Source organism: Hibiscus syriacus, unplaced genomic scaffold (genome assembly GCF_006381635.1).
Source record: "Hibiscus syriacus cultivar Baekdansim isolate YM2019G1 unplaced genomic scaffold, ASM638163v2 tig00117005_pilon, whole genome shotgun sequence".
Taxonomy (NCBI): Eukaryota; Viridiplantae; Streptophyta; class Magnoliopsida; order Malvales; family Malvaceae; genus Hibiscus; species Hibiscus syriacus.
In genome coordinates this window covers 2,423,308-2,436,786 of record NW_024063519.1, presented here as the reverse complement: position 1 = coordinate 2,436,786, position 13,479 = coordinate 2,423,308, and the positions used below count along the sequence as shown (strand labels likewise).

Genomic DNA, 13,479 nt, shown 5'->3' with positions numbered 1-13,479 from the left:
TCAATTATCGTTGTCAATTAATCATCGTTCATCACTGATCGTCATTCATGACAACCAAAATCATAATTGTAAATTTTTTCTAAAAATTTGATAGTATCAATTATAAATTTAATGAGCTTTAACAACTATGTCATGTTAACTGTTGGTAAATTTGAACACCGGTAACATGTATTTATGAATAGGGTAAAGTATAGTAATGGTCACTGAATTTTTCTAAAGCTTTCATTTAGGTCCCCTAACTTTTAAAACTTGCAATACAGTCTCCCAACATTTAGTCTGTTTGCAAAATGGTCCCCCAACAGTTACGTCAGGGACCATATTGCAAACGGACTAAATGTTGGGGGATTATATTGCAAGTTTTAAAAGTTTAGAGACCTAAATGAAAGCTTTAGAAAAGTTCAGTGACCATTACTATATTTTATCCTAAAACTTAATATGAGTATAATAAAAAAATATAAACTTTTATTTTGATATTTTTTAGTTTAATATTAAATATTAGTTTTATTTTGAAAAAGTTCAAATGACAATTTGAAGAAAAAAAATTGTATCTTAAACAATTTTCAGTAGGTTAACTAAATAATATAAATGATTTTATTTTTCAATACTCAATAACTCTAAAAATAATTGAATCAACTATTCAAAAATAATAATAATTGAATCAAATATGATTTACTAATTTAAGTCGTAAATTTATTTTTTGGGTATAACCACCGGTATCCGATTTATTAATAGACTAATCTAGATCGAGTACTGCAAAAACCTCATTTCACTAAACCAAATGGTTGTTAGTTAATTCGTAAATTTATTTGAAAATATTCATAACTCTTACTGATTTGGGTCGTAGATTGTAAATATATTATTTAAATAGTTCACAACCGTTACTTATTTCAGTTAAAATTAAAATGCTACAATTTTTTTTACGGTTTTTAAGAGCATGATAGAGGCAGGAGGTGATATATATAATCTATGTTATTATTTATTAAAATAATCATCGATACCAAGTTATTTAGACTAACTAAAGGCAAGAAAATAATAGGTAAAAATTAAATAGGGATTGTATCTTAACTTTGAGCATAACAAAGAGACAAAGACCAAAGCCAAAACTTCACCTAAAAGTTAAACCCCAAACAATTTACATGAACCAATTGAACCGTGAATTCGTCCATTTATTCCTATTCCAGGTGATTATACAAGTTTGAAATTAAATTTTAGGGTAAAGTATAGTAATGGTCACTGAACTTTTCTAAAGCTTTCATTTAGGTCCCAAACTTTTAAAACTTGCAATATAATCCCCCAACACTTAGTCCGTTTTCAATATGATCCCTCAACATTTAGTCCGTTTGCAATATGGTCCCCGACGTAACTGTTGGGGGACCATTTTGCAAACGAACTAAATGTTGGGAGACTGTATTGCAAGTTTTAAAAGTTGGGGGACCTAAATGAAAGTTTTAGAAAATTTCAGTGACCATTACTATACTTTACCCTTATGAATAATAAATTTTCATAGATGAAATAGAGTTATAAATAAAATGGAACCAAAACGCGGTACATGTGAATCAAAGTTCAAAGTTTCAAACAAACCAGTATAAGTGCATGAAAACCAAAGCTTCCACCAAGACAAAAAGTCTTATTGTAGCATATTTCAGTATAAGAGAATCGGCTATATATATATATATATATATATATATATATATATATATATATATATACACACACACACACACACACTTACATTTTTTGTCTTGTTAAGATTAACCAGAAAAAATATAAAATTGAAAATATTCTCCAACGTATTATCGAAGAAAGAAAAAAAGTTGAAACAAGTGGCAGTAAATGGAGGCACGGTTCACTCGGAACAAAGTATGTAATTTGTGTGTGAGACAAAACAAAATCAGACAGGAATACAAATAAGATGCCTCCTTTTTTATTCATACAGGAAGATTTACGAAGAAAGAAAGAAAGAAAAAGAGGCTGCAGATTCTATATATTAAAGCAAAACCAGCTACGCCCAAGTGATTAATGGATCTCCAAAGCTGATGAGTCATTCTCCAGACCTTTGCTCTTTAACTGATCGAGGAGCATCATTTATTTTGTAGGTTGGCTGACCCACTGCATATATGCCCACTTGCTTGCATATAATAACATCTTCTCTCTTCAGGTGGATTAAATGTTTAATGCCTTTGAAATCTAAGTTCTTAGTTAAGATAAACTTTAAAAAAGCAAAAAGGGCAGTGAAGTTTATCGGTTACAACTCACCATCAACCCATAAAATACTCCTATATTTGGATGATTTATGACCCTTGGCTACAATTGATTGTTTTGCTGCATGGTTAAGAAATCCCATTTTTGGTATCTATTTTTCTTATCTTATTTATATAGATAGATTTTTTTGGGGCTTAATAAAAAATAAGTGCTCAAATTATACCTTAAAAAACGTTTTAGTGCTTAAAGAAGTTAAAGTCTACCGTTTAATTTTTAATTTTTTATAATAAAAATATTATTTTTAATTAAAAAAGAAAAAAATTAATTTATTTACAAAAAACATAACTTTTTAATAAAAATAAAAAAACCTAAAAAACTAAAATCTCTCATTTCAACCCCATTATCAACCGTCGCCGGTCATATTCGGCCACCATCGTCATCGTTGAATGATTAATCACCCGTCGCACCCACCTATTGATCAATCACCATCCTTACCATCACCCAAAATCCCTAAATTTAAAATCTCTAATATCCAAATCCCTAATTCCTAATTTTAATTTCCTAACCCAAAAGATCACCGGCCATCTCCGACCATTGTCTTTGTTTCTGAACGGTTGGGTTTTGATCGGAATTGCACGGTTATTCGAATGGCGTTGGTGGTGTAGCTTATGGACATTAGAATCAATGAAGAAAAGCGACGGTGGCTTAAAAATCGACGAACCTTTGAACGTTTCTCTACGGCAAACGATGGCATGTTACGACGAAATGTCAAAAGGGATTTGATCGGCGGTCGACATCGCTGCTGATAATGGTGGCAGTGATGATCACCGCTGGTCGATCGATCGGCAAAGAAGGGGGAAGGGGAAGGGGAAGGGAGAGGGCACACAGGGGTGCTACTTTTTTACAAAAAAAAAATTATTTTTATTTTTAAATAAATTCTAAAAAATATCCAAACGTGACACATGTCTTTTAACAAAGATATTTAATGGCGGTTAACGTTCGGACACCTAAAAATATACTGTTGGAAACATTATATACTTATATTTAACGAAAAAAAATTTAGACACTAAAATATTTTTGAGACGTAATTTGAACATTTATTTTGTATTAAGCTTTTTTTTTTTTACAATAACAATCTTAAAAATTGAGATTTGAAAAAATATTATGTCATAATAACTTTTTGGATATTTGAGCATTTATTGAAGAAAAAAATAGTCAGTCACACACACAAATGAGCACGTAATTGGTTGAGAAGCAACATTATTGAGGTCAAGGGGAAAAAACTAATATGGGCCACTTTTTTTCTTTATCATTTTAACTTTGATAGCACTGGATGGGACAACTTGTTTCTCATTATTGTGCGCCATAATTCAGCAATGAAAATACATGTGTATATTATTAACGACTGCATAATATTTTGGTAATAGTTCATGTTGCATGGCTTCCATAATTCATCCATGATTTACAAATAGGTCATTTAGTCTATTATATGTTTCCATTAATTATAATATGTATTTATCTATTTTGTTTTTAGAATAAAACTTAGAAACTGTTGTATTAAAATGGAGAATGTTGCATTTTAGCTACAAAAATTTAAAGTTACATTTAAAAAAAAAAGCATTTGGTTCGTTTAATGTGGAGGATATGGCAGAGATGAGAAAAGAAATAAAAAAAAATAAAGTGCATATTATTGTAGCATATAATGTGTAACTTTTTAGCATACCATTAATGATATCTGTAGCTTGAGATCTGAGATTTCCAGCATCTAGTTTTTAAGATATATGCTAATCAGTTTGAGAAAAGCATATTGAAGTATTGACCATTTGGCTTCCAAATCCGAGTTGAAATCTTCAACAGTAAATCCACACAAAAAAATTATATAAATATTTAAGATATATGCTAATCAGTTAGAGGCATTTGTAATATTGTTGGCCATTGCTCTTTCTTCAAAGTGAACCGACTTTATTCTCCTTCAAAATGATGACCTAAGAAAGAGATCCAAGAGTGGGGCCGGGGGACAGAAAGAGGACATGGAAACAAAAATTTAAGAATCCGTCCATCTGGGTTTGTGCTTATCGTTTGTTTATTTCTAAGAATTTAATTGGAGACCTAAATCCTAGAGGATTTATCAAATTGGAGGCCTATGAGTTCAATTTTTTTGTTTGTTTGTTGAATGAGAGTTTTCATGTATTCTATACGTTTCTCCTTTCAAAATTCTCTCTTTTTATCTATTATGATTGCTACATGTAGCAATTGGTTTGAACTGTGGAGTTCCACTCATGGTGTTGGGCCCATATTGCTCGAGTGTTCCATGTGCTCCACTTGAGAAACAACACATGTGAACAATTGAGTAGAAGTTGAAATGTCTATATTTTGTGTTACTAATTGTTGTTTACTTAATAATTTTGGATTCGTAAACCAAAGTTGATTTATTTTATTTTTATATATTTTTAGCTTGTGACCTACGTTTGCTCTTTCTATGTCTAGTGGTCCATTTTAGTAGGGCCTGCTGCTACAACAGTGATAAAGCTACTACACCATAACAAGAATAAAAATCTAAAACGATTTTAGTATGGTCGATTTTTTCATTTTAGTTGTTATTATATATATTATAATTTTAATTCATTTTATATTATTATTTTAAAGTTTGTCATATTATTGTTAGATATTTTCTCACAAGTTTGGTGGTTGTTGGCCATTAGAGATCTCTTCATAGAGTTCTTAAGTTTAATCGCACCTTTTTTTTTTCATCCTCCGGTTCTTATGTTTTGTTCTAATTAATTCGGATTAATTTAAGTCACATACTTAATTTTAGTAGATAAGTTTCTCAACAATGATTTTCTACATACACAATGACTCAAACTTGAGATCTTAGTTAAACAATACCAAGCTGCTTACCACTTAAATCAATCCTGTTAATTGATTCTCACCCTTTACATACAAGGATTTTTCATATTTTCAAGTTTTTTACGCTAATAAGATAATATCACATGTCATCATTATTTATTAAAAAATATTATATTAATTATTACATTAGACTTTCACTAGTCACTTGACATAGTTCAAAAATGCAATAATCGTTTTGTTACTTTTCGATAATGTTAATAATTATTTTATTAAATTTAAAATTTTAATAAAAAATTACTTTATATTCTAGTGATTATTTATGTAATTTATATTTTTAATAAATTAATCTTCGCCACTGGCCTATATACTTCAAAAGCTCGACTCTTTCTTGTACCCGGCAAGGCAGACGACCTCTTTTCTCTTTAACATTCGATTTTTGATGTCTGGGTTGTTGTCTTAAAGGTTTGGTTTCAGCTTGTTCGTCAATTTTGTCTCATTTTCTGGATTTATGCTGTCCTTTAATTTACTATGTTTATCTGATTTATGGAAGAAAACCCCGATTTCGATTTGGAAAACCTTTTGATTCTTGTATCTGTGGGATCATTTTTAATTAATATTCTTGCGATCGACTTGCTGGCATCCAAAAAATATTCTTCCTTTCTTCATTCTTTTTCCTCAAAGAGATAGCTTCCCCAGTTTTTACTGGTGAGGTAGTATCATTGTATTATCCATCATGTCTCTTGAGGTTGTTGCCTCTCTTTCAATGTTGTTGGAGCTTGTTGAGAGATTAGATTCTTAATCTGCCTTACGATCAACTTAAATAATGATTATAATGAAATGAAATCCTTAGTGGCATGATTACCATTAACTGTTGCACTAGCTTCCTTTTCCCGTTGTGCAATGGAAGGGAACGTATTAGCATGTCTATAATGAAGATTTCTCCATTATATTTGTATCTTGTTATTGAAATATTCTCAGTTGGTGCTTCTTTATCTTGAATTTTCAGAATGGCCGATGTAATGTTGCACCCAACAGTTGGAACCCTCCAGCTTCTTAGCAGTTCTGGAATTCATAGCGAAGTTGGGAACAATTCAGTGAGTTTGCTTCCCAAAGATCTTAAGGTGGAAGTCGGGTTCTCAAAGAGAGGAGTCAATAGTTTCGGAGTGAAGAAATTCAGTGTTATTCAAGCCTCAGCTTCTCAAACCTCTGTTTTTGATCCTGTTTTATCTCCCTCTAATGAAAGCACACATGAATCTCTCAGGAAAACAAGTGAGCGAGACTCTCGGAATAGTTTAATATTTTAATGAGTGAATATTATAGCAATGCATCATTTTTCTTAATAATTTTAAAGCTCAATTCAACTGCCCTCTAATTAGACTTTCACCAAAATTTGTTTTAACTTTTATGGCAGACTGGAAAAGAGCATTGGCTTCAACTGGTGAAATTGATTTGTTGTTTCTTGATAACCAGGGGAAAAGTTGGGTTCAATTTGTGTGAAAGCATCTATTTAACTTGTATTCATTGCGGATGAAGCAGCTTTAATACTGATTCTCCATGGGGAGTCGTTATGGAATGAGAAGAACCTGTTTACGGGTTGTGTTGATGTACCTTTAACCAAGAAGGGAGTGGAGGAGGCAATTGAAGCTGGAAAGAGAATCAGCAACATACCTGTGGACATGATATTTACGTCAGCACTAATTCATGCACATATGACTGCTATGCTAGCCATGACACAGCACCGCCACAATAAGGTAACTTGAGACGGTAGTGGCTGCTTCATGGTACAGGGCACCTACCATTCATCCGTCTGTAAAATTATTGACATGGTTATTCGGATTTCAGCTGTTAAACATCACTTATTTACTTACTAAAGTTCCAAGACTGTTTTTTCCCCTGTTTAATCTTTCTTCGGTTATTAGACTGGTAGACCTATTAACGTTACCCCTTTTGGCAGGTGCCTATTACCATGCATAATGAGAATGAGCAAGCTAGGTTATGGAGTCAGATACACAGTGAAGACACCGTAAAACAATCAATTCCAGTTATTTGCATTTATCGTTTACGTACTTGTGTGTAAATCCATTCACTCTACTGCTTCTATATTCATTATTTTGCATCAAGAAGCATGAAATTGATAGGTCAATTCAAAGTTAAACATAAAAGTTATGAGTTCGAATAGAGAAGACAAATAAAAAGGAGCTTGGAAATTACAAAGTGCTACGGCTTTGGGATATTTCATAGTTCACGAATATTTCATAGTTCACGATTTGAACTTTTGTATCATGGCGTATTTGAACTTCCATGCAGTAGGAAAGGTGTTCTCTGAATCAATATGCAGATATGACCATCATATTCTTTCTATAAATCATAGAAGCTACTTGGTTCTTTTGTAAAATAGTTTATGTGTTCAAACCAGTTATTCGAGTTACAAATGCTTCCGTCGTATGATTTGTTTATATCAACCTTATAGATATAAAATGAGTTTTTTCACAACCTTATTGATATTAAGATGTTAGGAAATATAACGAGAACGAGTAATTTCCCTATAGCCAGATTAGTGAGAATACGAAATAAAAGCGAAAAAATAATACCCGAAAAATTGATAACGGAGTTCAGCCAATTGTGCTTACGTCTCCGGAATGCTGCAGATCTTTTACTGAAGAGAAAAATTACAAGTGTTTACAAAACACACTTGAGAGAGAACTGGAAGATTTTGGGATGATATTGAAGCTAAATGAGCTAGGGTATTTATAGTTAAAACTTAGGGACTAATCTTTGAAAATACTCTAAAGTCTAGTGACCAAAAATAATTAACCCAAACCTAAATTCAACAAAATTAGGCAGCCACCCATTTATTCAAAGCAGCCCCCCCCACCTTTGAATATCAAGCAGCCACCGGCTGCTAGTATTCATATTTGACCAACAATCTCCCACTTGAAGACTGATTTTAATCTATCTTCACACCTCGATCGATGCAGCAGCTTTTCTAGTCTTGTTACTCTAGCATGCCAACTGAAGTTGAACACAACTTCAGTTTGTCCGTGGTCACCGTCTTTGTCAACATGTCTGCTGGATTTTGAGCTCCACTGATCTTTTCAAGTTTCAAAATCCCATCTTCCAGAAGAGACCGGATAAAATGATATCGCAATTGTATGTGCTTCGTCCTGGAATGAAAAGACGGATTCTTCGCTAGATGGATAGCACTTTGACTGTCGCAATACAAGACATTGTTTTCTTGTTTCTTGCCTAACTCTTCCAAGAAACTTTGGAGCCAAACCATCTCCTTGCTGGCTTCCGTAACAGCGACATATTCTGCTTCGGTTGTAGAGAGAGCAACTATCTTCTGTAGTTGAGAAACCCAACTCACTGCGGTTCCTCCTAGAGTATAGACATACCCTGTAGTGCTTCTTCTGATGTCAACATTTCCGGCTAAGTCAGCATCTACATAGCCTGTCAGTATCGTATCTCCACCTTTGAAACAAAGTGCTTTGTTTGTGGTACCTCGCAGATATCTGAGGATCCATTTGACTGCTTCCCAGTGTATTTTGCCTGGATTATTCATGTACCTGCTAACAGCTCCCACTGCTTGAGCAATATCTGGTCTGGTACAAACCATGGCATACATCAGACTTCCAATTGCTGAGGCATACGGCACCTTCACCATGTGTGCACGTTCTTCCTCCGTCTTTGGTGACTGTTCTTTGGAGAGTCTGAAATGAACACCTAAAGGTGTACTTACTGGTTTAGCATCTTGCATGTTGAACCTGGAGAGTACTTTGTTGATGTACTCAGCCTGTGATAACATCAAAGTCTCCGACTTTGTGTCTCTCTTGATCCTCATCCCAAGAATCTGCTTTGCAGCGCCCAGATCCTTCATAGCAAACTGCTTCGACAATTTTTGCTTCAAGTATATAATCTCTTGCATGTCTGAGCCTGCAACGAGCATGTCATCAACGTACAATAATAAAATAATGAAGCTGTTGTCGAACCTCTTGATGTAGCAACAATGATCTGCTTGGCATCTGGTAAAACCACTGCTACCCATGAAACTATCGAACTTCTTGTACCACTGTCTAGGAGCTTGTTTTAAACCATACAAGCTCTTCTTCAACCTGCATACCAGGTTTTTCTTGCCTGCCTCTATGAAGCCTTCTTGCTGCCTCATATAGATTTCTTCCTCCAAATCACCATGAAGGAAAGCTGTCTTTACATCTAACTGCTCAAGATGTAAATTTTCTGCAGCTACAATTTTCAACACCAGTCTGATTGTAGACAGTTTCACGACTGGAGAGAAAATTTCATTGTAATCAATACCTTCTTTTTGCTGAAAGCCTTTGACAACCAATCTTGCTTTGTAACGTTTGCTCCCATCGTGCTCTTCTTTGATCCTGTAAATCCACTTGTTATGGAGCGCTCTCTTGCCTGGTGGTAATTCAGCTAATTCCCACGTCTGATTTGACATAAGCGAGTCCATCTCATCTTTCATGGAAGACTTCCACTTGACTGAATCCTCCACTTGCATTGCTTCATCATAACACTCTGGTTCACCATTGTCAGTCAGCAACAAGTAGTGTAAAGAAGGTGAATACCGTTGGGTTGGTTTAGGAATTCTGGAGGAGCGTCTCAGTTCTGGTGTGCCTGGTTCTTCCTCTTGAACTGCTTCAGGACTGATCTGAACATCATTTTCAGAAATCTCCTCGAACTCAGCAAATTCCTTTGTTTCAGCCTCGGTATTACTTGATTCTACAATTGACCTATCTTTGTACATCATATTCTCATTGAAAATGACATCTCTGCTTCTGATGATCTTCCGATTTTCATAGTCCCAAAACCGGTAACCGAACTCATCACCGCCATAACCAACAAAGGCACATTTGTTGGACTTAGCATCAAGCTTACTTCTTTCAGCAGAGTCTATGTGTACATAAGAAATACAACCAAACACTCTTAAGTGTGAAAGGTTTATTTCTTTCTTGCTCCAAACTTCCTCTGGTATTTTACTTCTGGCACGTTCATTCAGAGTTCTGTTCATGCGCTCTGCTACACCATTATGTTGCGGTGTCTTGGGAACTGTTGTCTCCATCTTGATCCCATTGTTTGCGCAGAAATCTCTGAATCTACTGTCTCTGTACTCTCCTCCATTGTCAGACCTCAACCGCTTGACTTTCAAACCAGTCTCATTTTCCACCATGGCCTTCCATTTTCTGAAGATATCGAAGACTTCTGATTTCTTCTTCATAAAATAAACCCACACCTTCCTTGTTGAATCATCGATGAAGGTGACATAATATAGTGAGCCTGCAAGAGATGGAACTGGGGATGGTCCCCATACATCAGTATGAACCAATTCTAACCTTTCTGCCTTGGGTGTCTTGCCAATCTTTGCAAAACTGACTTTCTTTTGTTTGCCAAAGATGCAATCCTCGCATAGTCCGACATCTACATTCTTTAGATCCGACAACTTCCCTTTTGACAGAAGTATCTTCATTCCTTTCTCGCTCATATGGCCAAGCCTTTGGTGCCATAGGTTTGATTTTCCATCAGCATCTGCTACTGCAATGATATTCTCTAAATTTGAGGTTACATAGAGAGTACCAGTCTTCTTACCACGAGCAATGACGAGTGCTCCTTTGGTAATCTTCCATTCACAGCCTGAAAAGGTTGTACTGTATCCTTCTCCATCAAGCTGTCCTACAGAAATCAAATTTCTTTTGAGACCAGGAATATGTCTCACTCCTGTCAGCTTCCAGGTGGTCAGGTTTGGCAGCTTTAGTCGGATGTCTCCTTTTCCGACGATCTTCAAGGTTTCATCATCAGCAAGATGAACCTTCCCAAAATCACCACTGACATAGTTCTCCATGATTTCTTGGCATGACGTGGAGTGGAAAGATGCCCCTGAATCCAAGATCCATGATTCAATCGGACTGTTGACGCTTAGAATCATGGCATCACCTGTCTCCTCTGTCATGTTGGCAGATCCTTGTGTGCTGGTATCTTTCTTCAGTGCTCGACAGTCTCTTTTAAAGTGACCCTTCTTGCCGCAATTATAACAGGTAAAATCTTTATTTCTTGTTCTTGATTTTCCCCTTCTGGATTTCGATCTGCCATGATTTGAATTCCTTTCTGAAGTTCTCCCTCTGGACTCCGTGTGCAAGGCTGAGGAGGTTGATGCTTCACCCGATTCTCTCCGTCGAATTTCTTCGCTCAGTACCAGATCCCGAACATCGTCGAATTTTAATTTGTTATTTCCCGACGAACTGCTGACTGCTGTAACAGTAGCATTCCAACTGTCTGGTAAAGATGATAAGAGAATTAAAGCTCGAACTTCATCATCGAATTCAATTTCCACTGAACTCAACTGGGTTGTGATTGTGTTGAGTTCATTTAGGTGTTGTGCCATCGATGCCCCTTCCGTCATCCGCAAATTAAATAATCGCCTCATCAAATGAACTTTGTTTGAGGCCGATGGCTTCTCATACATACTGGAGAGAGCCGCCATAAGACCCGCCGTGGTCTTTTCCTTTGCTATGTTGAAAGCAACATTGCGGGATAACGTCAGTCGGATAACTCCGAGGGCTTGTCTGTCGAGAAGAGCCCAGTCTTCATTCTTCATGCCCTCTGGTTGCTTTCCTGAAAGAGGTTGATATAGATTTTTTCTGGTACAAAAAATCTTCAATCTGCATCTTCCAAAAGCCAAAGTCCGCACCATCGAACTTTTCAATTTTCACCTTCCCTTCGTCTGCAGCCATCGCTCCCACTCGAATCTGGCTTCTTTGAATCGTTTTTGACAATTTCTGCGAACCGCCGTGTATTTGAACACCTCCGTCGACAAATTCGTATCGCCGACAAAATTTCACTATTCACGAAATTCACTATTCACGTGAATAGTAACCCGCATAAAAAATTGGCAAAATTCACAACCAAAAGCTCATGATACCAGTTGTTAGGAAATAAACCGAGAACAAGTAATTTCCCTATAGCCAGATTAGTGAGAATACGAAATAAAAGCGGAAAAATAATACCCGAAAAATTGATAACGGAGTTCAGCCAATTGTGCTTACGTCTCCGGACTGCTGCAGATCTTTTACTGAAGAGAAAAATTACAAGTGTTTACAAAACACACTTGAGAGAGAACTGGAAGATTTTGGGATGATATTGAAGCTAAATGAGCTAGGGTATTTATAGTTAAAACTTAGGGACTAATCTTTGAAAATACTCTAAAGTCTAGTGACCAAAAATAATTAACCCAAACCTAAATTCAACAAAATTAGGCAGCCACCCATTTATTCAAAGCAGCCCCCCCACCTTTGAATATCAAGCAGCCACCGGCTGCTAGTATTCATATTTGACCAACATAAGACTAATGCTTCATAGCATTTGCAATTTTTGCAGAGGTTGGCTCAGTACAGGCAGAAACTAGATGAATTGTTCCATTGACATTTCTTTTTCCAAATATAGGTAACATCAAATTCCGATATCTTTTTTTTTTTTGGTATATTCTCCCCTTGCCAACTCAAACAATTTTACACGCTGGTTATATAATGTCAGACCAATAGCTGAGGAGGTTAGCCGCCGTCACTGTTGACTTTTTGCATGCGTGCAGTAATCTTCTTTACTTCCTTATGACTCTAGTTCGGTATGTTCTTCTGTTTTCCAGAAGAATATTTTTGCATTTGCATTACCATTTTCATCTACAGTCACGCTGGGTATATAATGTCAGACCAATAGCTGAGGAGGTTAGCCGCCGTCACAGTTGACTTTTTGCATGCTTGCAGTAATCTTCTTTTACTATCTTATGACTCTAGTTTGGTGTATTTCTGGCAGAGATATTGAACAGCCAGCCAAACCCTGCAACAGATACACAGAAATAAGAACTTCCATTTGTCCTTGTATTTATATGGAGAAAATGTGCCTTTTTTGTTTGAATAATATCTTCGAGGTGCCTATTATAAACCCATTATAGCAATAGTTAGAATAATTGTCTTTAATTTGGACCACATGATTATTTTAGATCCATAGTGAACTTCTGACAGAGAGTTTTAAATTTTTTATTGAAGATCAAAGGCTAAACTTGACAAGTATGAAATAAAGTAAGGTCTTGTCAAGGGATACATTACATTGATTGAATGAAGAAAATGTTTCAAAAGAAGTTTAGAATGGAAATGATGCACATGGAGTGGTGCTTACCCGACTTCATATTTCTAACTAAAACGGGAAAAACTGTTGGCACTAGTGGATAGGAATCAGAACAATAAATGGCCAATTTCTCAGGTAATGGTCGTATCAACTTTCTTATCTCACTAATCTGCAAATACCAAAATGTTAGAAAGCTTTACTCTCTATAACATACAAGTAGCTTTTGTTTGCTTCACCTTTCAAGATATATGAGGGATCAAAAATGATCATATATGGTACTAGGAGTGGGATAGA

General features: G+C 35.5%; 1 protein-coding gene across 1 annotated transcript; it reads left to right on the top strand.

Annotated features, from left to right (window-relative positions):
- Positions 1–5,428: 5,428 nt before the first annotated feature.
- LOC120194997 (2,3-bisphosphoglycerate-dependent phosphoglycerate mutase 2-like) lies at positions 5,429–12,507 on the top strand. The gene is made up of 5 exons (XM_039197145.1): positions 5,429–5,511; positions 6,056–6,318; positions 6,577–6,800; positions 7,004–7,118; positions 12,442–12,507. Coding segments are annotated over exons 2-5 (603 nt in total). The 5' UTR covers positions 5,429–5,511; position 6,056; the 3' UTR covers positions 12,444–12,507.
- The last annotated feature ends 972 nt before the right edge of the window (positions 12,508–13,479 follow it).